The sequence below is a fragment of the Siphateles boraxobius genome, unplaced genomic scaffold (assembly GCF_051911475.1).
Source record: "Siphateles boraxobius isolate OS27281-9 unplaced genomic scaffold, OSU_SipBor_1 41, whole genome shotgun sequence".
Classification (NCBI taxonomy): domain Eukaryota; kingdom Metazoa; phylum Chordata; class Actinopteri; order Cypriniformes; family Leuciscidae; genus Siphateles; species Siphateles boraxobius.
In genome coordinates this window covers 36,171,734-36,199,178 of record NW_027509042.1, presented here as the reverse complement: position 1 = coordinate 36,199,178, position 27,445 = coordinate 36,171,734, and the positions used below count along the sequence as shown (strand labels likewise).

The window sequence follows — 27,445 nt, the reverse complement described above, 5'->3', positions numbered from 1 at the left end:
TGGAATACTGGAATGCATTTCTAACATGGGCGGATTCAGAAATCTGGAATAATACAAAATACATTGTTATACATTCGCCCTTTTAGAACGGTCCATTTTTGTTGTGAACATTCTTCATCCTCTCTTCCCTCAGCTGCAGTCACAATAAAAAAATACACTATAATCACTGGAAAAAATTCTATTCACATTCTCTTTCCCAGCTCTGTCACTAGCCAAAAGTATACTTCGGTTTTTACAAGTATGCTAGTTTATGCGTATGCATGATTTTTTTTTCTACACCAGTTAAGCCGATTTTATTGGTCAACTCAGTCACGTGGTCAACTGTAAAGAAAAGTTCAAACTTCATGGATTCAGTTGGGAGGTCAGAAATATTTTCATCTGACAGCAAACAGTAATTTAAAAAAAATAAGCTATTTATCAAGATGTGCTACCAATGCTATACTGAGGTTATGTTTAGGGGTTAGTATTTGTTTCAGCATTAAGGGGTGGTCACACTACACTTTTTGTTCCATAGACTCTCATATGTGCATGTAAATCATATTAAAACTACTACAGTTTTAAAAAAATATTTAATGCACAGGTCTAGTGACCGCGGCTTTATGTAGGCAATCAGCACTGTGATTGACATGACCAATGAAATCTTTAGAATCTGCTGTGGAAAAAAAAAATGCGCTGTAAGCACAACGCATGTGACAAATTTCATCATTAGAATAGAATTCATACACTGTGCGTACAGTACACAGCCATATTTTTTAACTGTGCATACTTGTGCCTTGAATTTTGTTGCAGTAATTAGTTTGTCCATAAGGTGAACAAGGAAACAGGTGAAGTTTACTTTGAAAGGTTATAACTGCATCCGAAATCACATGCTTCCCTACAATATAGTAGACAAAAAACAGTACGGTACTAGACTAGGATGTCTGAATTCGCAGTACTCATAAAAGAGTAGGCAAAAAGTACAAAGATGACCCAGATGATATGCTGATGATATGATAAATGCTTTACTGTCCCATGAGGCCATGGGAGAGGATTTGTGAATGGCAGTGAAGTGAAGCAATTGACACTGGTAGGTCACATGACAGTGGTAACTTGGCGAATGTACTACCTCCGGATTACATTCATACTACACAGATACTATATAGAACATATTTTTTTAGCGGTCCCAAAGTAACTACTCAAAATAAGTACCTACTACCTTCTCAGAGAGTATGCGATTTCGGACCCAGCCTATGAGTAAGGCTGTACACATATGCTAGCATGTGTGTCAAAACTAAAGTATACATTGGGTTAAACTAGTCTTTAAGGTAAATAACATTTACAAATGAAGAATACAACATTAAAAACAAACAATCCATCCTAACCAGGCAGCAATATGTGACGTGCTACAATACAAAATTCTAAAATTGTTCAGAAAAAGCACAGTGAAAGAACAGTAAAAAAATGTTTGTAGTGCATTAACCGTTGCGAGTTAAGTACTCACAGAAAGATGTCTCTAAATATTTCTTGTTAAATGTCTTAAAATATTCCTTTCAGAAGACTTCTCTTTGAATTCAGTAAGATAATCAAACAGCTTTTACTATAGACAGATGTTAGAAGAAAGGAGGAGTGTTGCTAGCGGTTAGCCAGTCTACAGTTACCCCACTGTTGCTTATTTGGAAGCTCCTCAGGTGCTGTTTCCCTGCTCTTGTTCAAATATTAGCATGGCGAGCTGGGAACGTGACCCCTGGCCCTCCAGAGAGCTCTGGAGACAGCGTTGGAACACGTCCTCACTTAGCCGAGGATCGCAGGTTTGGTTGCGGAAAGCCTGGCGCAAAGCAGGCTCGACGGCACGGAACACGTGCAGTCCCGAGTACTGCACAAACATGTCATAAAGATCCAGGCTCTCCAGCAGATCTTCACTCTCCTGCAAATCCTCAGACATCAGTGTGCGCGAGGACATGTAGTCAGAGTTGTAGAAACACGCCTCCTCGAAGGTGTAGCGGTCAAAGTGGCCCGCTTCCCGGACCAGGTCATTTGAGGCAGGGGGAACCTGGTCTGAATAAGCCACACTGGGGTCAAAATCTTGGAAATGGATGGGAAAGAAAGCCTGCCAGCCACTGATGGTGTTCATGCGGCAGCGATTCAAGAACTCTAAGTTGAGTACTGTGTCAGCTGTGACCAGGAGGAAGAGTGTTTCTATCGGGTGCTTCCTAGAAACAATGTCCAGGATCCGCAAGACACCAGGATTTTCTGTCTTTATGCTTATCCAAGACACCTTGACGCTGGGATATCTGCGCTCAACTGCGGTGATCTTAGCCTTGACCTCTGAAAAGACATCATGTGTACTCACTTTTTGGGCCTCAGCGGGTTCATAAGTGAACAGGAAATTAAGAACTGCATTCTCACCAGTCTCAAACAAATTGAATGAAATGTGATCTAAGAAGTGCAGTGCTACATGGGACTCATAAGTAGTGAGGGGCAAGAGGACGTGAACTCGTGTAGCCTCGGTGACATAGGGCATGGGGATAATCTCTACCTGGCTGAGGGGTCTCACAAGGTGTACACGGCGTGCAATAGATTTCTGGTGACCAGACTCAGTCGTGGCCTGGACCTGTAGGTCCAAGGTGTACTCCATCCCTCGTGTCTGGTCCAAGCGCCTGTAACCGTTCACCAGCCGTGGAGAGCTCAACTGTACAAAAGGGTTGTATTTTTTATTGAGCTCTTCAACAGCGACCCTGATGACGTCAGTCACATCATCGCGATCAGCACCACTGAGCTGGCATTTAGGGGCACCGTCCACACAGGAAAAAAGGTTCTCTTCGGTAAAGTAGTCCCAACGCAGTACCTCAAAGCGGCTTTTGGGTTCAAAGGGAGGTGTGATGCCAATGGGCCATAGAGCACTCTTGTTTCCATCCGCTGCTACTTCACTGACATTCTTGATCTCAGACTGAGGGTGAAAAAGTAAGGTGCATGAAAAGTTGAAAAAGCCTTTACACTTAAAAATCAAAACACAATCAAAATACAATACTCTGTATCTTTAGGGGAGAAACAGCTTGTCACTTTCATCTTGAAGGCTTCATATTAGCAACTTAAGGGTACATATTAATATTGTAAGGTTTAGTATACCTTCTGAAAAATACAGCATAAACCAGCATGAATTCCATGATGGTCCAGGTAGGTTTATGCTGGTTAGAGCTTGTATAGTGCTGGTCTAGCTGGAGGACCAGCATTATCATGCTGTTCTCAAACAAAATTGAACTGGTGTAGTTGGTCTCAGCTGATGTAGTTGGTGCAGCACTCCAGCTTCCCATTATGGGGATCAGCAAACCAGCAACCAGCATCCCATCCCAGCATGCAAAACATATCTTATGCTGGTGACCAGAAATTCTGGATTTTTCAGCAGGAATAGTACCTTATGTTGCGTTCAGACTGCACAATATTTTTGTCGACATTTTTGTCTGATATTTTTGCAGACATGACTAGACGTTACATGATATCATCGAGAAGGTGGAACTAGCAACTGCCTTCCGGAAACAAAAGCGTAAATAAATAATGGCTACCGAACCAGCATGTTAGCTTAATGCTAATTCTAGTACTCACCACTATAGTTCACCAACATTTATCTTTTTTCACTCTGTTGTTTATTGTCCTTTGAGGAAACATCATAAATGTAGGAGTATAGTTGCCATAGCTCCGCAAACCTTCCTCCATTGCATAATTTTACCTAGCAGCACCAATTCTATTGTCTCTCTTTCGTTTCGCCATGTTTGAAAGCGGTGTACGGAAAAGCTTCTGTGCTCCTATTAGTCAACATCACAGATGTGACAGAACCCATTGTAGAGGACAGAAAAAAAATTAAACATGCTTGTCTTTCTGTCGTGACATCATGAAGTGTCACAGACGCGGCATTAGTTATCGTCTACTATGATACACTTTACGAGATAAAACGGTCGATTCTTGTGTCCCGATGCCATTGTCGTTTATGAATCACCATGACACCCTACGTCAAACCAAAATCGAGCTGATATCATGTAGTCTGAACTCAGCATTAGGGTACTAATATGCACCCTTTACGGCAGTGTTTATCAACTCCACTCCTGGCGAACCCCTTTATAAGAATGTTTTGATGCTTCATTAATTAATACCTGATTAAACTAATTACCTTTTTAGTTTGTTGAATAGGGAGACATCTAAAACATTCTGGTAGGTGGGTCCTGAGGACTGGAGTTGAGAAACATTGCTCTAGGGCAAAAGAGATGAGAACCACTTATTTATTGGTAGATCCATTAGAAAGGTGTACCTTACTGCCTCGTGCAGTGACAAGGTATAGGTATAATGTAGCATGCATATGCTTTCAAAACAATTATGAATTAAAAAAAAAATTGATGGCCTTTTGTAAGCAATATTACATTAATATCGTGCATGAATAAAGTATACTAAATAAAGAGCTAAATAAAACACACATATATGCATGCATTTGTTAAGTTTTAACATAAATTAAGCACAATCTAACCTGCAGTTTTTCAATCTCCTCATAGGTCCTCTGCAGTTCTATTTCTGTGAAATGTTTGTGCAGACGATACATAAGTTCTGCACTGGTCACTGGATGAACAGTGAGAGCATTCTGGAATCCATCATTCCCCACTCTGGGAAGGTCCATATGGTTTTCCATTGTAAAATAATTATAATTCAGCCCCTAAGGTAAAGCAAGATTGAAATTAGATCAGAATAATATATTGTATATACTGTAAATATAATTTACATGTATTGTGGGTTTTTTTAGGCTTCAACATTTGGCACAATAACAAGAATGTGGTCATAGTTGCATAGACGGCAACTCTGGGTTAATTCTGGTCAGCTCTAGTCAGCAGACCCTTGCAATTTGCAGTAAAGCAGTTTAATGTCTTCTTGTAACCATGCTAATTAACTGCACAAATCTCAGCAGGTCTGCAGCTGGCCTGCCGAGAACAGGAAGAAGTACATCATTCCATTTAAGTAATCCTGGTGTCTGGACACTCACTTGTTTTATGCTGGATCCAAAACAGCATGTTCAGGTCTGTGTGAATTACTGATGCTTTATGGTCAGGTCACTGCTTTTATGTCATTGTTCAAAAGGTCCAAACTTTTTTGTGTCCCTGTAACATACACCCTGTCTCGGTTATAGATGCATTTTGAAAGAGACATTGGGTTACTATGACCAAAGCTGCAAAATTCAGTAAAAACAGAAAATATCATTAAATATTATTACAATTTAAAGTAGCTGTTTCCTACTTTAATATATTTTAAAACGCAATTTTTTCCTCTATTTTTTTCTCGCAATCCTTCAGGATTCATCTTAAAGGAGAACTCCGGGCAATTTTTAAGTTAATCTTGATCGTTAGACCTTTGTGAGTACTGACTATAGAAAAAAAAACGAACCGGATTGGTGCTTGCTACGCGGAGCTGCGACCGCGAATGCCCAGAGCTCCCCCTCAGCTAAAACGGCAGCTATGGGGGCATCGACATAAAGAGCGTTTTTGAACCTCTTAACAGACACAAAATGCAATTAAAATGTCTGTCCAACATGAACAGGGACCCTACATGTGAACAAGATGCGTTTAGCAACTTAGCCATTGTTTCAACTCACCTAAATAGTCTTTTAGACGGCAAGCTGTAGTCTCGCGCTGCAGTCCCGTGCTGTAGCCGGAAAAGGTAAACAATGTCCAGGTGGGAGGAGCGTTGATCATGTGCGACGAGTTATGATCAGAGTTGCTTACAAGTGAAGAAGAAATGGTTCGTGTTTGTGCCTTTCTGAATTGTGACAACAGAATGCGAAAATATAAGAGCTTAAATTTTCATCGTCTTCCTTTCCATGACCTCGAGATTCTGCAGTTTGTGGCTAGTTGTATTTCAACTTGATGTGCAAACTCCCGTAGAAGTACTACGCGCTAAAGATTACCGCATTTGCAGTGAACACTTTGACAAGGATGACTACACACACTCAACACAGCGGGGCCGTTTGAAGAAAAATGCCATTCCATGTACGAAGACTCGTCGCACATGATCAACGCTCCTCCCACCTGGACATTGTTTCCCTTTTCCGGCTACAGCACGGGACTGCAGCGCGAGACTACAGCTTGCCGTCTAAAAGACTATTTAGGTGAGTTGAAACAATGGCTAAGTTGCTAAACGCATCTTGTTCACATGTAGGGTCCCTGTTCATGTTGGACAGACATTTTAATTGCATTTTGTGTCTGTTAAGAGGCTCAAAAACGCTCTTTGTGTCGATGCCCCCATAGCTGCCGTTTTAGCTGGGTGGGAGCTCTGGGCATTCGCGGTCGCAGCTCCGCGTAGCAAGCACCAATCCGGTTCGTTTTTTTTTCTATAGTCAGTACTCACAAAGGTCTAACGATCAAGATTAACTTAAAAATTGCCCGGAGTTCTCCTTTAATATGCTAACTTTGGTTCTCAAGAAACATTTTTTATTATCAATGTTGAAAACAGTAGTATTGCAACTGTGCAACTGCAACTCTGTGATGCAGGATTTTTGTTATAAATTGAAAGTTCAAAAGAACAGCATTTAAAATATAAGTGCATTTGATTTATAAAAATAATAATTTTAACATATCTTCACTGTAACTTTTATTATTAAATAAAAGCATTCATTTCTTTAAAAAAACAAAACAAAAAAAAAACACGTACAGACCCCAAACTTTTGACCATTAGTTTAAGTCATGCAGAAACCTGAATCTAATCAGATCAGGCTATTAAGAGTGTGAAGGTCTTCCTACAACTCTATGCCAAAGCATTGAAATGGGCATAATCCACTAAGAAGCCAGCAGCCAGCATCCATGTCCAATCCCATTTAACACACCAACTCACAATTGCTTATCACACTTATAGGGCCCTATCATACACCCGGCGTAATGCAGCGCCAGGCACGACGCAAGTGTTTTTTGCTAGTTTCAGCCCGACACAGTTATAATTTTCACATCCTGTGCCACGTTGTTTAAAGGGTAACTAAACACTAAAACAACTTTTTTTAGTTAATGATCTGTAAGAATGGAGCTTCATAAATGCTGTTCTTTGAGTAAATTTTTTGACATTTGGGTATAAAGTGTTTTAATTTTCAAATATATGGTGTAAAAACGTCTGAGTGCTGCCCTCTTCAGGTTTAACGGAAAGCTCCTGCAGTAGGGGTACTCTCTGACGTAGGGTACTCTATGACAGTACTCTGTCACGCCCTTGGTGCGAGCTCACCACGCCCTTGGCATCCCCTGGTATAAAAGCATCTGGTTCCGTCAAAACTACTGTAGCGAGTCAGGAGTCGGAATTACGAGTATTGAAAACGATCAGGATAGCGTATATTAGCATCTAGTTAGCATAGCATTTATATAGTTATTTAGATTATTTTGTGTAGCCTAGGTAGTTAATTAGCATAGTTGTTAGTGTTGTTAGTATTGTTAGAAGCATAACGTTAGTTAGTTAGTAGCATAGTATTGCATCAGTTAGGATAGCGTAGATTTTTAGCATTAGCTTTATCTGTATTTAGTACAGTGGTTAGGATGGTACATAGGTGTAGTGTTGCTGGTTGCAACAGCACTGCTGGACTGCACAACTTTCCACCAGACTTGGAAATTAGGTGCCAGTGGTTCCATGCACTTGGCCTTGAAGACCGTGAGTTCCCGCCTATCGCTCGAGTGTGCAACCTGCATTTTACGCGGGATTGCTTCTCCAACGCAATAGAGGTGCAAATGGGCTTCTCCACACAGCTCGCGCTGAAAAGCAACGCAGTGCCAAACGCTGCTCTTCCTGCATGGACTCCACCACCACCACAGTGGCGTCTTGATGTGAGCAAGCATATATTTTTAATCAAAATTTATGTTCCTTCCTATTAGGCTAAAGTTAACTTAAAGTTAAGGCTGGTGTCGACAAACGCGCGTTTTGCTGGATATTTTTTTCACACATGAACCCTGGTTTTGTGTATAGTACTTATTAAATTAACTGGATTTAACACTCTGGTCTTGTCATATTTCATAGCTATACCTTGGGTATCTCCCTACAACACACATTCTCTACCAGGGACAGTGAGCTGCAATGCCCACAGGTGCACCTGTTGAGACAGAATCATTTGTAATTGTAGAGGGAGACTTGAAATATATATTTTTTCGCTTAATTATTAACACTACATCATACCAAAATTAACCTAAATGCATGGGTTTTCATTTTTTGATAGTTCCGTTAGCATTTGCTATGAGCATTAGCCTAATATAGCAATAATGCTAATGTTTTAACATTCAGACACTAGCCCCATTCTCCCTTGCGCGGTTGTTTCGCTAGCATCGTCGGATGCCGATCGCGATGCGGGAGTTAAGACCGCAGTTTGAGCCAACGGCTCGAATTGATATGGCTCTGGCCCAGTGTCCACAGACAATTCACCCTCCTCCACTTCAGGTGAAGGTGGGGAAGAAAAGTCCTCGACTTCAAATGACCGCTCTGTGGCAAAGCTACTTGCGTCACTCCAGTCACTCTCCATTTTAGAGTCTGACAGCAGCTGTCAATTAATCCGTCTCTTCGTGTCTCAGGTGCACGCCCCCCCGCTCAGCCCCTCCCTCGGTTCGTCCCCTCTATCTTCGCTGGGCTCTGACCACTTTTCCAGCATTTTTCAAATATTGCCAGTGGGTGGAGTCAGGCTCTGACCAGGGGTTTAGTTACCCTTTAAGTAGCAAATGCATTTGCGCCCATTTGTGCACCCATGGGCGTGCTGGTCTGAAAACGAGGTGTGTTCAGGCGCATTGTTGGTGCGTTGCTATTTGAAGGCAACTGAAATAGACTGCAAAAATATTCAAATAACAAAAAAAATATTGCACCATTGACCAATTGAAATTTGGTCTAAAGTCAATGGTGCAATATTTTTTTTGTTATTTAAAGGGCGCGTTAGTAATATGCGCCTATAGGCGGGTCACAACGCACGTACGCGTACACTCTGCTTATTACACACACACAGGGACGCGCAACAGCACACAAATATGCCAAATATGACAATAAAAGGATTACAACGTAAAATATTAATATTGTGTACATAAAGATATGGTGGAATCCGCTTTAACCTCGCGCACTAGCAGATCTGTTTCCTCTCTGGAGAAGCGTTCAATCTTTCTGCTTACAAATTTCCACCATGTAAATAGCGAATCCGCCATGTTGCGAGCGCAACTGGCTTTTAAAGGGAATGGGAAATGAGACTGGTTTATTGCACGTTATGCCAAAAACACACCCATTACTCATTAAGAGAATAGAGACAACCCTTTTAGACCATGAGCCGGGCGCGTCAACCATTTTCCCGCCGTTAAACTAGCAAAAGTGGATTCGGACACACCCTAAGTGAACTTGCGCCGTGCGCTTTAGACCATGTGCTTAAATCGTTAAAATAGGGCCAATGACGTTTTACATAATATATATATATATATATACTGTTCTATACTGCCTTCGGTGCTGATTACGTGAAATAAATGTTTTGAACATATGCCAAGCATTTTCACATGACTGTGAGCTTGTTTGAGTTTATCAATGTACCTGCCTCAGAATTTGAAAAACACTGTGAACTATTGAATATTTAGCCTCCCTGGTGCATTGAGCCTCTCAATATATAACAGCGCACCCTCTCAATAAAGCATGGGCCCTTGGGTAATGTGGTTTCCTGTCGAAACTAGAGACCCTAGGTGGAAAATGTAGTCATTTGTGACCAACTTAAACATTGCCAACTAAGGAAAACCAGCTACATGAAAAGTCTACTTTATCAACACAGGCCTGTTTTTAGAGTTTGCCAGGATGATCTGTACATAGTTCAGGCTCTGAGCCCCCCAATCCCCCCGCCTCCTCCTCCTCCCCCCTTCCTTCAGCTCATTTCGGCTCTCTCAGCCAAATTTGCCCTGGGATAGATACTATTTTAGCTTGTGATTAATTGGAATCTCATGATGTGAGCAATGTAACTGACTTTGTGTTTACAGGGGAAAAGCAGATGCTGTCATGAGATTGCACTGCAACAAAATAGAAACAAAGCTAATGAAATGGAAAGTTGATTGAATATAAACAATGAAAAGAGAATTCAATTTTGATTGTTTTGCTCTGGATTTGCTTTGTTCTCACACTAGATTTAAAGGCATGGTTCATACAAAAAATACAATTCTGTCATCATTTACTTACCTGTGGTTACCAGGGTTATTATTGTTAACTTGAACTAAAACCATAAAAAACATTTTGTTACTTGAAATGAACTAAACTAACTGAAATAAAATAAAATACATTTTTTTATTATTATTATTTGAGCTAGCTCCCAAGGCAACATTCTTCAATTTAATTTAGTTTAACGATGTACTGAAATAACTAAAACTTAAATAAAAAATAATAAAAGCTATATATATATATGTTTTTTTAACTAATAAAAATGACAAAAACACAACAAAAGTATTAAAATGTAAAGGGAAAATATAAATTAATTCAAAATATTAATACAAATTATAATAGTATATCAATCTGATACAAAAATAACACTGGTTGTTACAACCTTGTTTGGCTTTCTTCAGCGGAATGAAACTTCAATCTGGTCTTTCACAAAATGGATAAAAACAACTCTAATATTCTTTAAAAAATCTGCCTTTGTGTTCCGCAGAAGAAAGCAAATCAATTTGAGCATGGAAAAACATGAGGGTGAGTAAACAATGACAGACTTATCATTTCAATGCTTATACCAGTCTTGCATAGATGTCATAAAGCATATTTGAGTCGCAGTTAACTCTTACCTCATATTCGTCCACACAGTTCAAGCCTACATAATCAATGATACAGCGACCGAGCCACTCATCAGGTCTGACGCTTATGATGTCAGTCCTGCATTGCTCCAAGAAAGGCTGGAGCTTCAGAAGTAGTGCACGGGATAGGAGAAATCCTGGTCCACTGTGACAGTACCTTCCCTGGGTTTCACCTCCAATGAACTCCCCTGGGTGGCCCATGTACAGCTGAAGGTCAATGCTGAGATGGCTTACTAAAGTCTTCAACCGTTGGGGCTGGGTATAGGTATCATCCTGGACAAGGTAGAACCAATCATACTCAGCAATGCTATGTTCTAGAAGATATCGGACAGACTGGTACATGTTTGGGACTGGACGCTCGTCACCGTGGGCGACCACAAACATTCCATTAGGGAGTTTACGACTGCGAGTGCCTGTAAAGAAGATGAGCCGGCCGTCCAGGTGGTGGTTGAGGGTCCGGTTCATGGCCACGGCTAACGTGTTGATGGTGGTTTTGGAGGTAAATACTGAAACAAAGAGACGTTCACGAATTCCAAGCTCTGTGCTGGCATACTTGGATCTAAAAAGAAAAGGATGAAGGATGAATTACTAACATGTAGAGTTAAGAAATATGAATCACAGCACAGTTACATTAGGAACTCACAAGCACAGCTGGGTACGCTGTGTTAGTTGGTCAAATAAACCAACCCAACCATTTATAACATACCACACACAGAAGTTCAAAATAGGCAGCAGTTGGGTCATTATTTATTCACCCCGGTGACAATCTAAACTTGTCTGCTGTCATTTTTTCCCATGAAACACAAAATAATTTTCTGAATGATATTCATGCAACTCTTTGCATATATAAGGACAGTTAATAGAAAAAAAAGACAATCCAAAATCTGAAACCATATGATGCATAGCTTTGTGTGAGGAAAATTTAGGCCGAAGTTATTAAAAGAAAATTCTCTATGGTCTCAAACCTCCTTCATTCCACACATTTGAACAAGCATGTCACTTTCAGTTACGAGACATTTGAGAAATAAAAATGTTTTCCACACAAAATGTATTTTTTCGGACTTCTCAAACAGCACATACCATGTCCCTGTGATGGACAGGCCATCCATCCAGGGTGTTTCCTTGAGGTCCGAGATGCTGGGAAAGACTTAAGCATTTCCACAACCCTACATAGGACAAGCAGTTTGGAAAAAGTTGCCATCCTATCTGATATATTCATGCTCAAACACTTTGTACATATTTCAGTGCCTGAAATGTTCTTTTAAAATATCTACAGTAGAAACTGTGTATAATACTAAATATTACCTGGAAAAGGGGGGCTGGGGGCGGGGGGAGTTGTGGCCTAATGGTTAGAGAGCAAGACTGGTAACCCGAAGGTTACGGGTTCGATTCTAAATATCGGCACGAAATGGCTAATGTGCCATTCAGCAAAGGCATCTAACCCCCAATCGCTCCCTGGGTGCCACGGCAAAATAGCTCCCCACTGCTCCGGGTGTGTGTCCTCTGTTTGCAGTGTGTGTTTGTTCACTACTCCACATGTGTGTGCACTAACTTGGATGGGTTAAATGCAAAGGACAAATTCCATGTAGGGTTACCATCATTGGCTTCACACGTAACTTTTGACAATCCCTTAAAGTGTTACTCTTGAAGTTACTAAAATAAGACTGTAGGAACTTTATTAGCAACCACTTTAAATACAAAAATAAATAAATCATGACATCATGAATGTTATGTTTATGTGTCTTTAAGAACACTGTTGAGTTGTTGAAGCTGTCATTGTAGTTCAGATTACTGAACCGCTGATCCTTGACTGACAGCACACTTTATGTGACTTGATGGCATAATTAGGCCGCATAAGCTTCCAGAGGCCAAGGGGCAAGATCAGGAGCCTTTACTCTAAAAATAGCCAGAGTCCTAGTCCAGTTCCCCATTCACACATGTGCACAGGTATCTTTAGTTTAGCAGCAAACTTCTTGCAGAAAAGCTCTACAGCTACAAAGAGAATTTTTTTTTATTTTATTCTAATAGTGCTTCTATCTTAATCATAAGTTCTTGTTTCCTTTTTTATTTTTTTAATGACTACCTTTCATGCATGCATGCTCTAAATAGACCGAACAGGCTCCGTTCAGGGTGGGCACTGTATAGCATCACTGGTGGAGCTACACCTACCTGAAAACTTTTTTGGAAGGACCTTCCTGAGCAGGCTTGTTATAAGGCACTATTCTGGGCTCAAAATCCTCTTCGACATTTCCGTTGTCAGTTGTGCCAGTGGCTATCGAACTAGGTTTACGGGCCCCTTTCGAGCTCTGCCCTACGAGCATCTCTTCGGCGGGTCCCATCCAGTCAGAGTCGCAGGATTCATCCACCCAGGTGACGCTCAGAAGGCTCAGAGTGAACCCCAGAGAGATGCCCACAATAATCGGCCCGGTCGGCCTGATGAGAGAAACTAACATTGAGATTCTCATGCTTTCTGTAGTCGGCAGTAAATATTGGACTGTCCGCTCCTCGGCACAACGATGAGATGCTATTAGGAGAACGAGCCTGAGGAACTGCGCCGCTCTCTCTTCACACCTATAAAGAGAGACGTGACTGTTGCCTTCTGACGTGTCATCGCTCCGGACTCCGCCCCTTTAGTAACCAGACGTCAGTCAATGCAAATGCTGAAGCGCTGATGACTGCCATTCGACAGAGCCATGGACGGGGGAGTGGACCGCAGCAAACCTATCATTAACTGCAGCTATAATTTAGGAGTAAAAGCGAATTTGGTCGTTTGTTCCTGGGATAATGCGAGAAAACCGTGTTTGACCTGGAAAGTTTAAGCTCTTTCTTTGTTTCGACTATGTTTATTCGGTTTAATTCAGACTATGATTGTAATACATGTGGACGCATAAAGAAAGAAGGGGCACTCATCAACATATAATTAATCAAATATATAAAGGCATCTTAGGTTTTCTTTTAAACATTTTAATTTTAAAAAGAAGAAAAATATTCTAAAAGAGAAAACAAGTTAAACTGCATTGAGCAAATGACAAATACAGAAAACATTGGCTGATACTAATAATAATACACAATGCATATTAGTCACTTGTCAAATGTTGGCTTATACAATCATTTTGTGTGATGTTTGTTGGTCCAGGTTTTTTTTTTTACATTTAGGGGAAAGTTTTGAGCAAATAGAAAATTTAACAGTTAAACAGTTTAAACTCAAATTAAACAGTGATGTTCCTGTTCTGCCATCAAACATGCATTAACCTGATCATGTGAATCATATTTTAACCAATCAGTGATATTTCACGATTTTTTTTTTGAGATTCTTTATTTTTCTGTCTATATATATATATAGCCTATATATGTGTGTGTGTGTGTGTGTGTGTGTGTGACACACACACACACACACACACACACACACACACACACACACACACAATATATATACAAAAACACAGCTCAGATCTGTCTTCCTCTGTCATTCTCACCTTCCCTCGAGCATCACATCTGTTCTTTATGCTGCGTGCCTGCAGCTACAACTGAAGAACACAGTGGACTCTTTCTGTCTTTCTCTCCCATGCCTGTTGCAGAAAAAAACTTTTCTCTTAATGTGGTTGTTAAAACAGACAATTGGTTTGGTTTGTTACGGTTTTACTTTCTGTAAATGAAGCAGAGCATTATGTGTTCTCCCAGGGGTAATCATTCCCTGCATGGTGAAAAAAAAATGCTACGTATACTTGCAGCCAGTCTAATAGTATACTTCAAGTGTGTTAATGATTAGTTAACTTGAAGTGTGCTATTTTGAAACAGCTCATTTTGTTCTATTTTAGTTGTAATTAAATTGTAGTAAAGCATAACTTTAAGTGCATTTAGTGTACTTTTGTGTACTAAATTGGAACAACTTCAAGTATACTTAGTATACTTTAAGTATATGCCTGTGTAGGGACTAATCACTTGCTTGATTAATGATATTACAGTAAAGTGTACTTTATTTGTGTGACAAGTACATTACAAATTCACGAGTGTCTTAGAAACATACAAGCAATATACCTTAATTGTATTTATATATGTTTATATGTTTTTTATTTTTGGCGTTTTTGCCTCAAAGCAGCACTATGCAGTTTTTTTTAGCTTAACTGAACAGCTTCAGAGTTATTGGAATGGTTATATGACTCTTTTCGGGTTGAATGGTGGTCGTCTCGCCCCCCTCTGGTGCCTGTGAGTGGAAAAACCTCACTTGCAACTTTGGGCCGGCGGACCGGTTTCGATGTAACGAATTGCTTTACGGCACTGCACACATTACACGCATACACGCCCCCATCCAGATCCGGCTAGCTATAAGAACAACTATCGTCATAGCTAAACTGGCATATAAGAAGCAGAAAGCTAGGAAAGCATTGTCGGAGGAACAGAGAAAGAGGAAACGGCCGACTGACCGAGCAAGGAGTCAGACACGAGTAAACATCGGACCTGCGTTTTCAGAATGGAGAAAAAAATGAAGAAAGCACGGTCGGAAGAGTCTAGAAAAAGGTAACGAGAATCTGACAGCGCGAGGAACCGGACAAGAGTCCTACTCGCTCAGGCTTTCACTGTTAAAGTTGATTCCTGCGATTATCATGAGAACAGTTGTCAATATCTCACATAATTATCAGGACATTAATAAGCCTACACGTTGTAAATAGTGTAAATGAGCGCAATTTGCAAACTATTATGATAAATTGCAATAATCATGTCTAACAACATCATAATAACGGACATTGTTATGAAATAATGCGAAGTACATGATGTAACTTTATTGATGTCATCTGGCATTTAGGCTCAGGTTGGCCTAACGCGGTAGGCTACTTTATTATTATAAAGTGGAGAGGTTGTGAGTGCAGATCAGAAACTGTCACGCTCTGCGTGAGTTGTATTTACGACAGTAAAGCCCAATTTATACTTCTGCGTCGAACTTACGCCGTAGCTACGTCGTATGCTCGGCGTACCCTGACGTGCACCTCTCCAAAAATGTAACAACGCTTCAATTCTACGCGGACGCAAGCGCTGTGATTGGTCTGCTCAAACCGCTCCCTCGGGTTTCACATGCTCCCTCTGCGTGCGTCAACGCGGACAACGACGCAGAAGTATAAATTAAAACCAAAGCGTAGGCTACGGCGTAGAGGCTCCGGCGTAGGTCCGACGCAGAAGTATAAATCACCCTTAACGTTAAATACAAGTACTCTACAGCGACTCTAGGGGTCGCGGTTTGACAAAAACGGAAATTCCTGCATAGTGCTGCTTTAAATTAGGATAGGACAGTTGCTAGACAGGGAAGTGAGGTGGGAGAGAGAGAGGGGAGACGGGATCGGGAAAGGAACTCGGGTCGCCCGAAGCACAACAGCGCTACATCTCGGCACACTTGCCCACGAGGTTATCGGCACCGACCATAAGTGTACACAACAAACTGCACTTTGTCTTCAATAACAAATGCACATTAATAGACAAATAATAATTAGCTTTACTTTGTACAAAATACTATTGTATACTATAATGTATTTTGAAAGTATACCTTCAATGCATTGTTACAATGATCATTTCCAGCACACACTTAAAATATACCTAAAATATTTTTTTAATAAAGTGCAAATAAATACACTTTTAAAAATTAAACTGAATTTTCACTTCAAGTCTATTTTTCTAAAATATATTTTTAGAAAATATACTAAAGTACAATTATTTGAAAGTGTGTTAAAAGTTGTAATGTGAAAATAGGTAAAATCATGATGCTATATATAATATATTTTGTCAGTATATTTGCAATGTATATTGAAAAAGGGAATATATTTCAAATACAATAAAGTATACTTTTTACACAAGGGTTACTTTGGGAGTATAATATTTGTTTCCCAAAGTGCCTTTACACTTTTGGAAATATTACATTGGATGTGATTCTGTGCGTACTTAGCTTTGCCTTAAATATGATAAACTAGAAAAGATTTTACAAATCCTGCAAACTCAAGATGGAACTCTGGGATACATTTGATCTACTGTAGCTGTTTAGGTGAAACTAACATCATCAGACAATATTAATTAAAAAATGGACAAGTACAAGAGAACTGTAAAAATATTTTTGAAGTATATGTAGTAGTTTTTTCTTCCACTAGGTGGCAGTAATTCATTAAATTGAGTGCCTTCAAATGGCCCCAGAAATTACTCCTAGGAGAAGATATACTCATGTTTTGCAACATAGTTGTAAACCGTAATATGAACATAGACACGTGCTGAAATTCAGCTAATAAATATATATTTCATTTAAAAAATGTTGTAAAATGATAAAATGGAACATTGAAATGTTTATATAAATATGAAATGTGAGATTGATTCCACCTTGAGGTTTGAAAAACTATATAACTGAAAAACTACAACTGCAAAGATACTTTATGAAACATTTATTCAGTTTCCCCCAAATATCCACTTGTTTATCCAAAATGTACAATGAATAAAGCCATTAGACTTTTGATTTGAAGGTCAAAGGCCTTTCGGATTGTCCAGGCCCACAGTTGTGGTATTCACAGTAAGCCATCATAGTGTATGGGGCCCTGAGCCAGGCATTGTTCATTCACAGATCACAGTTTTCATCTGAACACTGAGGCTGTTTACTGTCTCTGGGATAAACGCAAGGAATGTATGGCAGAGTTTACTAAATAATGTCGCTATGCACTGCCTCCCTCGGAAAAAGCCCAGATCACATGATCGCAGATGCTTCTGTCTCTCAGTGTTATTTGCAGGAAATGTATTGACATTGAGCCTTTTATTATGGGTTTCCTTCCTGATACTTACCAAGAGTGAGCTGTGTCCAAATAGTATATAATTGTTATTAAATGGAATAAAGGGATTTTATGTAAATGCATCATAAACAAGAAATGTACAATGGTTATTGCTTCTGAAAATGTGCAAAAAACTTATAAAACTTATATTACAGTAAAAGATAGCATTTTTATGCTTTTCTTTTATGTTTTTTCCTGAAATATTGTATAATGTTTGATAATTAAATACATTTTTAGCAGAACGTTTTCTGTGATGTGTAGGATAAGCGATGGAATATACAGTTTGGGCAGTATAATTATCATTATGTCTGTGGAAAGTCCCCATATGAAAACCCTGTGTGTGTGTGTGTGTGTGTGTGTGTGTGTGTGTGTGTGTGTGTGTGTGTGTGTGTGTGTGTGTGTGTGTGTGTGTGTGTGTGTGTGTGTGTGTGTGTGTGTGTGTGTGTGTGTGTGTGTGTGTGTGTGTGTGTGTGTGTGTGTGTGTATGTGCGTGTGTGTGTGTGATCTATGATGTATCCAAGCTACTGTCACAGTCTGTCAATTTATGAACTCACTTTGAAGTAAAGAAAGAAAATATCAATGGCCATAAAATACTTCTCAATCCATCCCAATATTGCCCTGAGAGAAAGATTAGAACTCTCATAAAATGAGTTTTAGCCAAATTTGATATTACAAACAAGAAGACGATAAAGCAACGAATTGTGTAATTTGATTGGAAGATTATTGGCATGGACATTTTAAATCCATTCTGTTTGGCCTGAAAATGGTCTAACAGACAAATTCTGGCTGATAACACAGGATACTGATATAGCTTTAGGGCCAAGAAGACTGCCAAGGTCAACACAGGCAAGAGAACACTTTATGAAAAACATATCAAAAACGACAGCTGGACATCATAACACTAATTTAAATTTAAGGCCTAATGAAAACGAGAAACAAAACGAAAACATAACGTGACGAGTTTTCTGCTTGAAATAAATCCATGGGAATCATTTCTGTTTCCAAAACAAATAAGGGCTGTGCGGGTTACATCAACTCACTGAGTGTCATGTAGGGTTTCTGCGCCGTTTGTTTACAAACTCTTGAACTTTTTGACTTGACAGGGATTTTTCTGACGCTACGTCAACAGAGGTGGAATGCGCGCGTGCCAATAGATGTTAATAAGATACGATAGACGCGCTGTTCAGAAGTGAGTCGCGCGGGTTCTAGTCGGTGAACGCTCACTGAAAACTTCCTTATGTGATGCCAGTTGTTTTGTCCCACTAAAGAAGAGGAATCTTTTTTTTTTATTGAGTTAAAAGCAGCGAGAATGTATTTGTCCTCGTGCCCCTAGTTTTTGCGCATCACAGGGTCTAAACCAAATTTTAATCGTATCTCAGCGGTGCATTTAAAAAGTTTTCATGCTTTTCTCGATCATTGCTGGATATGATGCCCGTTCAAAGATTCGCCGACAAACCAAGGACACGTCGTTGGGACAGTTTCAGGTATTTGACCCGTTTGTGGATCTAAATCCCTGGATTATGCTCTCAATGCAACAACACGTCCTGTTGTTCATTTTTATCCTCAATACGACTCCCATACCTCTGCACCTAAGGTAAGCTGTGGCTTTATTCCTGCCTGCTAATATTATTGTTCTGTTTGTCTCATTGAGCTGCATGATTAACCTACGTTTTATGAAGACGAATGCAACAAGCAGCTTTTGTTCAAACTAAAACTTTCGTTTTGAATCAATTTGATCAAGTTATTTACACCAATAAACGTCAGAAGGTATGACCTTGCATTCAGGTTCAACAGGCCTTTTTAAATAACAAGAGGCAATGAAATATGTGGGGGAAAAATGGTTTGTTAATTGCAACAAAAAAAACTTTGTGTGGGTCATGACAGAAAGGATGAAAGGAGGGAGGAGAGAAAAAGTGTGTCAAGTGAAAGAGAAATAATGCTCTTGAGTGAATAAGAATCACATTACAGTTTTTTGTATAAAATACAGAAAGATAAAACAAAACATTCAAGAATTTCTTCTTAATTTCTTAAATTGGAGAAGACACTCAAATACTATCAGTAGAAATTGGAAATATGTATTTTGTCTGGATGTGTGTGAGTATGTCTGTGTGGAAATTGATGTATATTTTTAGCTATTCCCATTTCTTTTACACCACAGTGTGGATGGCAACCCTTTAGTCATGGATCCCAATAGTATCTGCCGTAAGACTAGAACTTTGGGAAGCAGAAATGCCGACCTGTGTCAGTCTCAGCCTGAGATCATTCAAGAAGTGGCAAAAGGTGCCCAGTTGGGCATACGAGAATGCCAACATCAGTTCCACAACCGTCGCTGGAATTGCACCAGCCAGAGCAGAAACCTGGCCAAGATCCTGCAACAAGGTGAGGAACATAGGTGGAGTGTTTGTAAGGCTGGGGATATGGCCTTCCCCTGGCCACGGGTTAAAAATGAACAGGGGCTTTGCCCAAAATGCACCAGCACATTTAAACAAATATAGTAATAAAGTGAAAATTAAATGAAAAGTGCTGATTGCGGCATCAAATTTAGATCTGCTCAGTGTTGTGCACTTTAACTCTGAGTTTATGAATGCAATGGCCAATCATAGGCGTTAAGATTAGTAATGAATTAAGATGAGTGACGATTATCCATTCAGAATTAGAAGAAAATGTACGTTTTGCTGCATTAGGTATGGTTAAGCCAGGCTATTTATTATTCGAACTGGCTGCCACGCCAAATCTTGCATATGCTTGCCTGTTCAAATTTTAGTGGTTTGTGAACATTACCACTTTAATAACAAGAGCGTTTATGTTGGGATGTGTAGGCTGTTGATAGGCAACACGTAACAATTTCAGGAAATTGCAATGACCTTGTTCAACGAAAAATGTTGCAGATCTAGTGCTCCAATTGGCTTCTTTTATCATTTATTTCATTTATTTATCATTTGCAAAATAGGAATTACTTCTTTTTTCCTTCCTATGTTTAATTCCTATGGGTCATAATTCCCCAGAACATCATTTGATTCCCCATTTGGTTGAAAATGTAGTTTTGAGCAAGAAGCACACTAATTTCCCAGCAATCAAAATAAAATGACCAGAATGACAGTTGTTGTTTTTTGCCTGAGACTTTTTGACATGTCAAATGATGCTTGTACACACTTAGTTGATTGCTTAGTCATTGCTGAGTTCTGTTTGGCATGTTTGTACATTTGAAAGGAATTTTCTGGCAATGATGCCTCTAAGAGTAAAGGAATGCTTCATTAACACATGTAGTTAGCCACATGGCCAATAGAGGGCATGATTGTACTATGTCAATTTGAACATGAAAATGGTTAGGCCTACTTGACACATAACATAATTGAAGAAAAAAGCATTTTTAGTAGCTTGGACCTTTTATTGCATATTTCTGAATGAGACTGAGATGAGGATTACTCTTTTTTAATCCAAACATGACATGCTGATTGCCAAAGCTCAGCAATTTATAAGTTTGACTTGTTTACATGTAAATTTGATGCCAAGAGTGAGTGTGTCTTGGAGGAATCCTTTACACTGAGGGGAAAAATTCTCTTTTGGCAGTTCGTGGTGTATTGAGGCAGGTCTAGACAACGGAGATGTGTGAGGAATGTGAATCTGCTAACCGAGTTATTGTTAATGTGGCAATTCCTTAGATTTTTAAGTGATGTTAGAAGTGGGATGGGCTGTTACTCTGAAACAAGAGTTTAGATAGAGATCATAATCAAACGCATTGCATGATCCACACGACACAATGCACTTTTTCAAATGTAAGGTTTTATATTTGGACAAACTGTCGATTTTTCCTCATTTCCTCATTCGGTTCTATGAACTGTTCTCTAGATATCCGGGAAACTGCATTTTTGTATGCCATCACAGCTGCTGGGGTGATGCATGCAGTAACACAAGCCTGCAGCCAGGGGGCGCTGCCACAGTGTAGCTGTGTGACCCTTCAGAGTTCCTCTCAAACTCACCATGACTTCCAGGCAGAGGAGGTACCTATCCAGGCTTCACCTGTCAAAAATGGGCACTGGGAATGGGGGGGCTGTGGAGATGATGTGGACTTTGGCAACGAGAAGTCTCGTCAGTTCATGGACACCAGGCAGAGAAAAGGCAAGAGTGACATCAGGACCCTTATTGACCTGCACAACAATGAGGCAGGAAGACTGGTACGTTTACATTTCTGGGTTTGGAATACGGATAGAATGGTACATAGGAGTTTGTAGTAAATCTAATTTTTGTATTCCCTTGCTTTAATAGAAAAAGAAAAAAATACACTATTTGGTTTCCATAATGTTCTAAAAGAGTTTAAAAAGAAACTACAGGGAGATATATGGACTACAGTAGTCAGAAGAGAGAAATTATTAAATCTACAGTCACTCCCTCAACAACTGCAGTGTTTACTCTTTTTAATTTTTAATTATGTATTTAATGTCACCATGAATTCAAAATGTAAAATTATTTTTTATGCAATATTGCAATATTTATAATAAATGATTTATCCTTGCACATCATTATTTTTTTTTATTAATCAAAGTAAACATTTATTCTCTCCTCTGATGTTTACAGGCGCGAGAACGGGACGACCTGTCACTTTTTAAGATATGCATCATATATGTAAAACATCATATGTTTTGTACAACAACAGAATACACCGGAACAATTGATAAAACCCACAAACATTTCTGCAGCCGATAATGTGTTCTGCACATCAACACTGTCAAGCAAAAGTACTTTTTAAACATTAAAATTAAAATTATTTCTTTTAATGTAATATTTTTCTATGGGGAGTGTTATTTGCGTTTAGATAAACTGAACGAACCAGGTTTAAAGCGCAAACCACGATTTTCGATTAGACCAATATAAAAATACATGTTTCACTTTTTTCTTGAACAAAATTAAATCAGGATTAAACTAAATTCAGCAGAACAATGACACTATTGTCTTTTGTTGAGCTGCTTTACAGTTGAAATTTAATTTGTTTAATAATTGAGGAGTTTTGCAACATGTTAGTTTTTCTGTTTATTACTGTGAAGCTACTTTTGAAACCATCTGTATTGTATAAAGCGCTATATAAACAAACGTGTCTTGACTTGACCATTAGCTAAACATGTCTAATCATACTCTGGCATGAAAAAGAAGTTGCCATAGTCTTTTCTGATCTATTGTGATGTAAAATGTAGGGCGGGACTTGATTTTGTCCATCGGGAGTTGATTGGATGGCTGTGATATGATATTGCTATGATGTCATGTGAGTGACAGGTTGCCCCGCCCTCACGCCAGTAAACACCTCATCAGTGAAGAGAAGAGATGTCACTGCAAGAGGGAGGGGAAGTTATTTTGATTAAAGATTACAAGGGCACATGAATAAAAAAAAGATGTACACGGATTAATCATTTGTTATAAATACTGCAATATTCCATACAAAACTAATAATTGTCAGTTTTGATTGTATGGTAACTTTAATTTTATGGTGCACGCATGAAGAAAGAAATCTCTTGATCACTTTTCTGTCTTGTTATGTGTGTGCACAGGCCATACAGATACAGATGCGAACAGAGTGTAAATGTCATGGCCTTTCTGGTTCCTGCACTCTTCGCAGCTGCTGGAGGAAGATGCCTCTCTTCCGTCAGGTCGGCGACTATCTCATGCAGAGCTTCCATAAGGCCGTTCGCGTGATGGGTGGGAATGACGGGAAATCGCTTGTCCCCATCGATCCGGATAACCCTCCCCTAGATGCAAAGGTCCTCATCTATTCAGCTGAGTCACCTGATTTCTGTCAGGCCAATCAAAGGACCGGTTCAGAAGGCACACAGGGCCGTGTGTGTAACAGCACAGAGACAGGCCCCGGAGGCTGTGAAAGCCTGTGCTGTGGTAATGGATTTGCAGATTACACACTGGAACACGAGGAAAACTGTCTGTGTCGGTTTCACTGGTGCTGTGAGGTTCAGTGCCAGAGATGTCCTGTGAGACAGGACGTCAGCCTCTGCTTGTGAAGTCCACTCGAGGAGATTAAAAGCAGGATTTCATCTGTGATACTCCTCTTTGAGCTAGAAGGGCACGTTTGAGTTCTCTCCTATGCAGAAGGAAGCCGTGACGTGTGAAAACAAGTGCGCTGGTTATTGCGAACAAGACTGAGCATTATCTAAAAGTCAGGTGGGAGTCTGGGATTGTATGTCTGCTTTCGAAAACAAGCACATGCCATGCTGCCACCTGCTGGTCCTTTATTAAGAGAAATGTATACAGAAATAATTGAATAATTTTCTCCAGTGTTTTCAGAACAATACCTGGGAATAGAGTGAGCTTGAAACTTGAGACAAAAATATCCTCTGATAAACTTTGGCCACATTTAATATCCGTGTTTTTTTGTCATTTTCTTGGTATTTGAAAATGAATCAATTTCAGCACTGTCCAAGGTGCTGAATCCCGGACTGATTTGTTGTCTGGCAAACCTAAAGATACAGTCAGTACCCAACTGATTTAGAACATTTGTTGGTTTAATTATGAATCATGTGTCTATAATTTTACATTTTCCAGCAATTTCTCTTTTTCCTGTCCATGCTTTTAATTACCTGCAAGACACTGAAAGGTAACCTAAAAATGTGCTCCATGTGGTAACATCTAAATTGATTAATTTTAGTCCCATCAAAATGTTATTTAACATTAATGAATCTACCTAAATATATTAGGTTAGACCAACAAAACTAAATTTAAGGTTACGATAAATGAAATATCGTTCCTTGTTATAATCGCTCTGACATGCATGTTTGTAGAGTCGTCTATAAGGATGCCAGTAGATGTAAGAACACTTTTCCAACTTTATTTACGCCTCATATTCTCCGGTCTCATACAGAGGACTCACACTGTAACACACGTACAATGTGTGTGCGGGTGTCGCCTTCTGACGTCATCACAGAGTAAATGAAATTCTTATACATTACAATCAGGTAGCTTTACATGGTAACATTTACAGGTTTACCATATTTTACCGCGCAACTCTAAACATAATACACAACGCTAATGTTATAAGACTCTGTTTTATGTTTGTCTTCAAATTAATGTCCACAAGGTGGAGCATAAGCATAGCGTGGAGCATAATAATCAGTGCTGCTCAAATGTCTGAGGCTACTGTAAGTAATGCACCTGTACCACTAGGGGTTTAAATGACCCTTTATTTGTGTTATGGTTTCCATACCTATTTAAAAAGTATGGATGATCTAAATCATTGCAGTCTTGTTTGAAGTGACAGTCTTCAATACAATTACAAATACACAATTAAGAAAAACTTGCTACCATCTGTTTCCCCCCATTTTCTTGTTTTAGCTTTCTCTTTGCTTGACCGTTCTACCAGCTGTGAGACATATTTTGGGTATTGATTGTCTGTCTGTGTCTGTCAGAGAGATGTAATTATGAGGTACACTTTTTTCTATTGCTGGTAAAAATCCAGGAATACTCTCTTTACCCCTTGTGTAAAAATAGAAATCTGAAAGAGACTGTCTAACCCACATACAGGCTCATATAAGATGTGAGCAGATGTATTTCAAGTTTCTCTGGTTGGTGAAAACAGACATCAGTCCTTTTACTTCGCATCAGGATTGGCAGATGGGGGAGGCTTATCCCGGTTTACAGGTCTGTACCTTTAGTTTTTTTGCCCGGCTACACATTACAAGTCCTGCCCATTGCTCCCGCTGTCTGAGGCTGCGCGCGCAGTGGGATGCAGAAGGAGTGGCGGAGCGCGCGCTTGTGACTGAAGCTAGCATCGATTATAACATAGGTACGGTAACCTGATCAACTCAACAGCTGTTTTCCCCACTGTATACCCAGTGGTCACGCGAAACGTAAATGGACGTGAACCTGTGACTCTGAATTCGCACCTTCCCGAGGCACTCAACGGGACGAAAGGCGAGACAGCGCATTCCGAAGGGCCGGTGGGTGTTGGTCGACAGTTGAAAAGATGGGCACGGTGCTCTCTATTTCTCCCACATCCAGAAAAGGAGGGATTCTGGATGAGAAGACGGATGGAGCTAGCGGTAAGACGGAGAAGAGCCTCAAGCGCCATTCGGTGCTAATATCGGCTCTGACGTGGAAACGGTTAGTCGCTGCCTCGGCCAAGAAGAAGAGTGCCAAGAAAGTGAACCCGAACCCACCCGTTTCTCAAATCAGTAACCCCGTAGACCAGCTAAACACCGAAAATATAAAGAAATCTCAATCAGGCTCCGAGCGCAAGACGAAATCTGGGCCACTTGCAGTGCCAGTCCCTACTGTACCGGATAAAAGCCTTCGATCCAACCAAACCCAGAATGCATCCCAGAACGGAAAGCAGCTCCTTTCGGTCCAACGGCAACCGAGCAGTCGCTCCATCATCTCCCCTAGACGAGTCATCGTGCAAGCCTCCACAGGAGAGCTCCTTCGCTGCCTGAGCGAGTTCATGTGCAGGAGGTGCTACAAACTCAAAGAGCTGAGCCAAAACGAGATCATCCTGTGGTTCCGAAACGTCGACCGATCACTGCTCATCCAAGGTTGGCAAGACCAGGGTTTCATCACTCCTGCCAACTTGGTGTTCGTCTATCTGCTCTGCCGGGAGGCGGTGACCGAGGATATTTCCAGCGAGTATGAGTTGCAGGCCACCTTTCTCACCTGCCTGTACCTGGCTTATTCTTATATGGGCAACGAGATCTCGTACCCGCTCAAGCCCTTCCTGGTGGAGACCAACAAGGAGGTGTTCTGGGAGCGCTCCCTGCGGATCATTGATAAAATGAGTGCCAAAATGCTGCAGATCAACTCCGACCCGCATTTCTTCACCGAGGTCTTCCAAGACCTCAAGAACGAGGGAGGCTCGAGCGATACGAACGGAAGATGGAATAATAATCTGGACCGCTAAATTTGGCTTGTGTTAAAAGGAGAGAGAAGCTCTCTGATACCTCTCCACACCCTTCCTTCAAGGGTGAAATGAATGTAAGGCCCGACTGCTAAAGGTGCAAAGAGTGTTTCACTCTATTGCAGGTTTGTGGAAACGGACAGGGGGATTTCGCCTCACCTCCATGAGAGGGGGTTTACGTTATCACATGTGTAAAATAGGCTACAACCTAGTGAATGTCAGGAGCGCGATCTGAGGTTTCTTCATAGTTAACTTAATGCATGCTTAAAGAATTCTACTCGTATCATCATTGTGGGTTTTGAAGAAAAAAAAAATAATAATAACGAGCTGTTGGTCCCGAGCTACAAACGACAGATGTAAATTATTAGCTTGTGCGTCAGTGCTGGGGTCTTATTTTTCTATTAGTTTCAGAAACGATGTTGTCACCGACGCTGAGCTGTCCGGGGTGCTGGCCTGCAAAAGACACTCTCCTCCTGTCTCCTGTGGCGCCTGATGCTGTCTATCTGAACGTTGAATGTACTGTTTTACAACAAAACGATTCTCTACAGTCATATGTGCCAATTGTCATAGTATAAAACGTAATGTTTTATATTGTATATTTGAAAATATATGAATACAAATACCCCCAGACTCTCTGCCCCTTCTTTATTGTTTTGATGATGAAAAGGGGACAGTCGATCCATTGGTTCTTGATTGAAATGTTTGTAAGTGTTTCTAATCGTGATTTGAGGCGTTTTTAATGTGAGCATAAATGATCAAGGTTTTGCTGACATTGACAGGCGCTGGCGTAATATCGCATGCAGATAAAGACCACATGCTAGTTTGATTTAATTGAAAATGATTTGCATTTCCTATTTTTAACATTTTAACAAAACTCGGCCATTGGTAAAAGCTGAATTTCAATCATGCACGAGAACGAGCAACAGTGTTGGGTTTACGTCATTCTTATGCAGGCAAATGACTGCATGCTTGAGCAAGATAATCATTCGGATAAGGAGCGC

At 40.1% G+C, this 27,445-nt stretch overlaps 3 protein-coding genes across 3 annotated transcripts; 2 read left to right on the top strand and 1 right to left on the bottom strand.

The window, feature by feature from the left end:
• Positions 1 to 982: 982 nt before the first annotated feature.
• Positions 983 to 13,372, bottom strand: chpfb (chondroitin polymerizing factor b). Its single transcript, XM_077199278.1, has 4 exons — positions 12,936 to 13,372; positions 10,758 to 11,325; positions 4,493 to 4,675; positions 983 to 2,926 (listed from the first exon to the last, which is right to left on the bottom strand). The coding sequence occupies exons 1-4, from the start codon at positions 13,229 to 13,231 to the stop codon at positions 1,664 to 1,666; spliced, it is 2,310 nt and encodes a 769-aa protein (XP_077055393.1). The 5' UTR covers positions 13,232 to 13,372; the 3' UTR covers positions 983 to 1,663.
• Positions 13,373 to 18,679: 5,307 nt separating this feature from the next.
• Positions 18,680 to 27,064, top strand: wnt6a (wingless-type MMTV integration site family, member 6a). Its single transcript, XM_077199265.1, has 4 exons — positions 18,680 to 19,154; positions 19,719 to 19,939; positions 21,410 to 21,735; positions 23,101 to 27,064. The coding sequence occupies exons 1-4, from the start codon at positions 18,961 to 18,963 to the stop codon at positions 23,560 to 23,562; spliced, it is 1,203 nt and encodes a 400-aa protein (XP_077055380.1). The 5' UTR covers positions 18,680 to 18,960; the 3' UTR covers positions 23,563 to 27,064.
• cdk5r2a (cyclin dependent kinase 5, regulatory subunit 2a (p39)) lies at positions 23,624 to 27,064 on the top strand. Its single transcript, XM_077199266.1, has one exon. The coding sequence runs from the start codon at positions 25,521 to 25,523 to the stop codon at positions 26,445 to 26,447; it is 927 nt and encodes a 308-aa protein (XP_077055381.1). The 5' UTR covers positions 23,624 to 25,520; the 3' UTR covers positions 26,448 to 27,064.
• Positions 27,065 to 27,445: the final 381 nt, after the last annotated feature.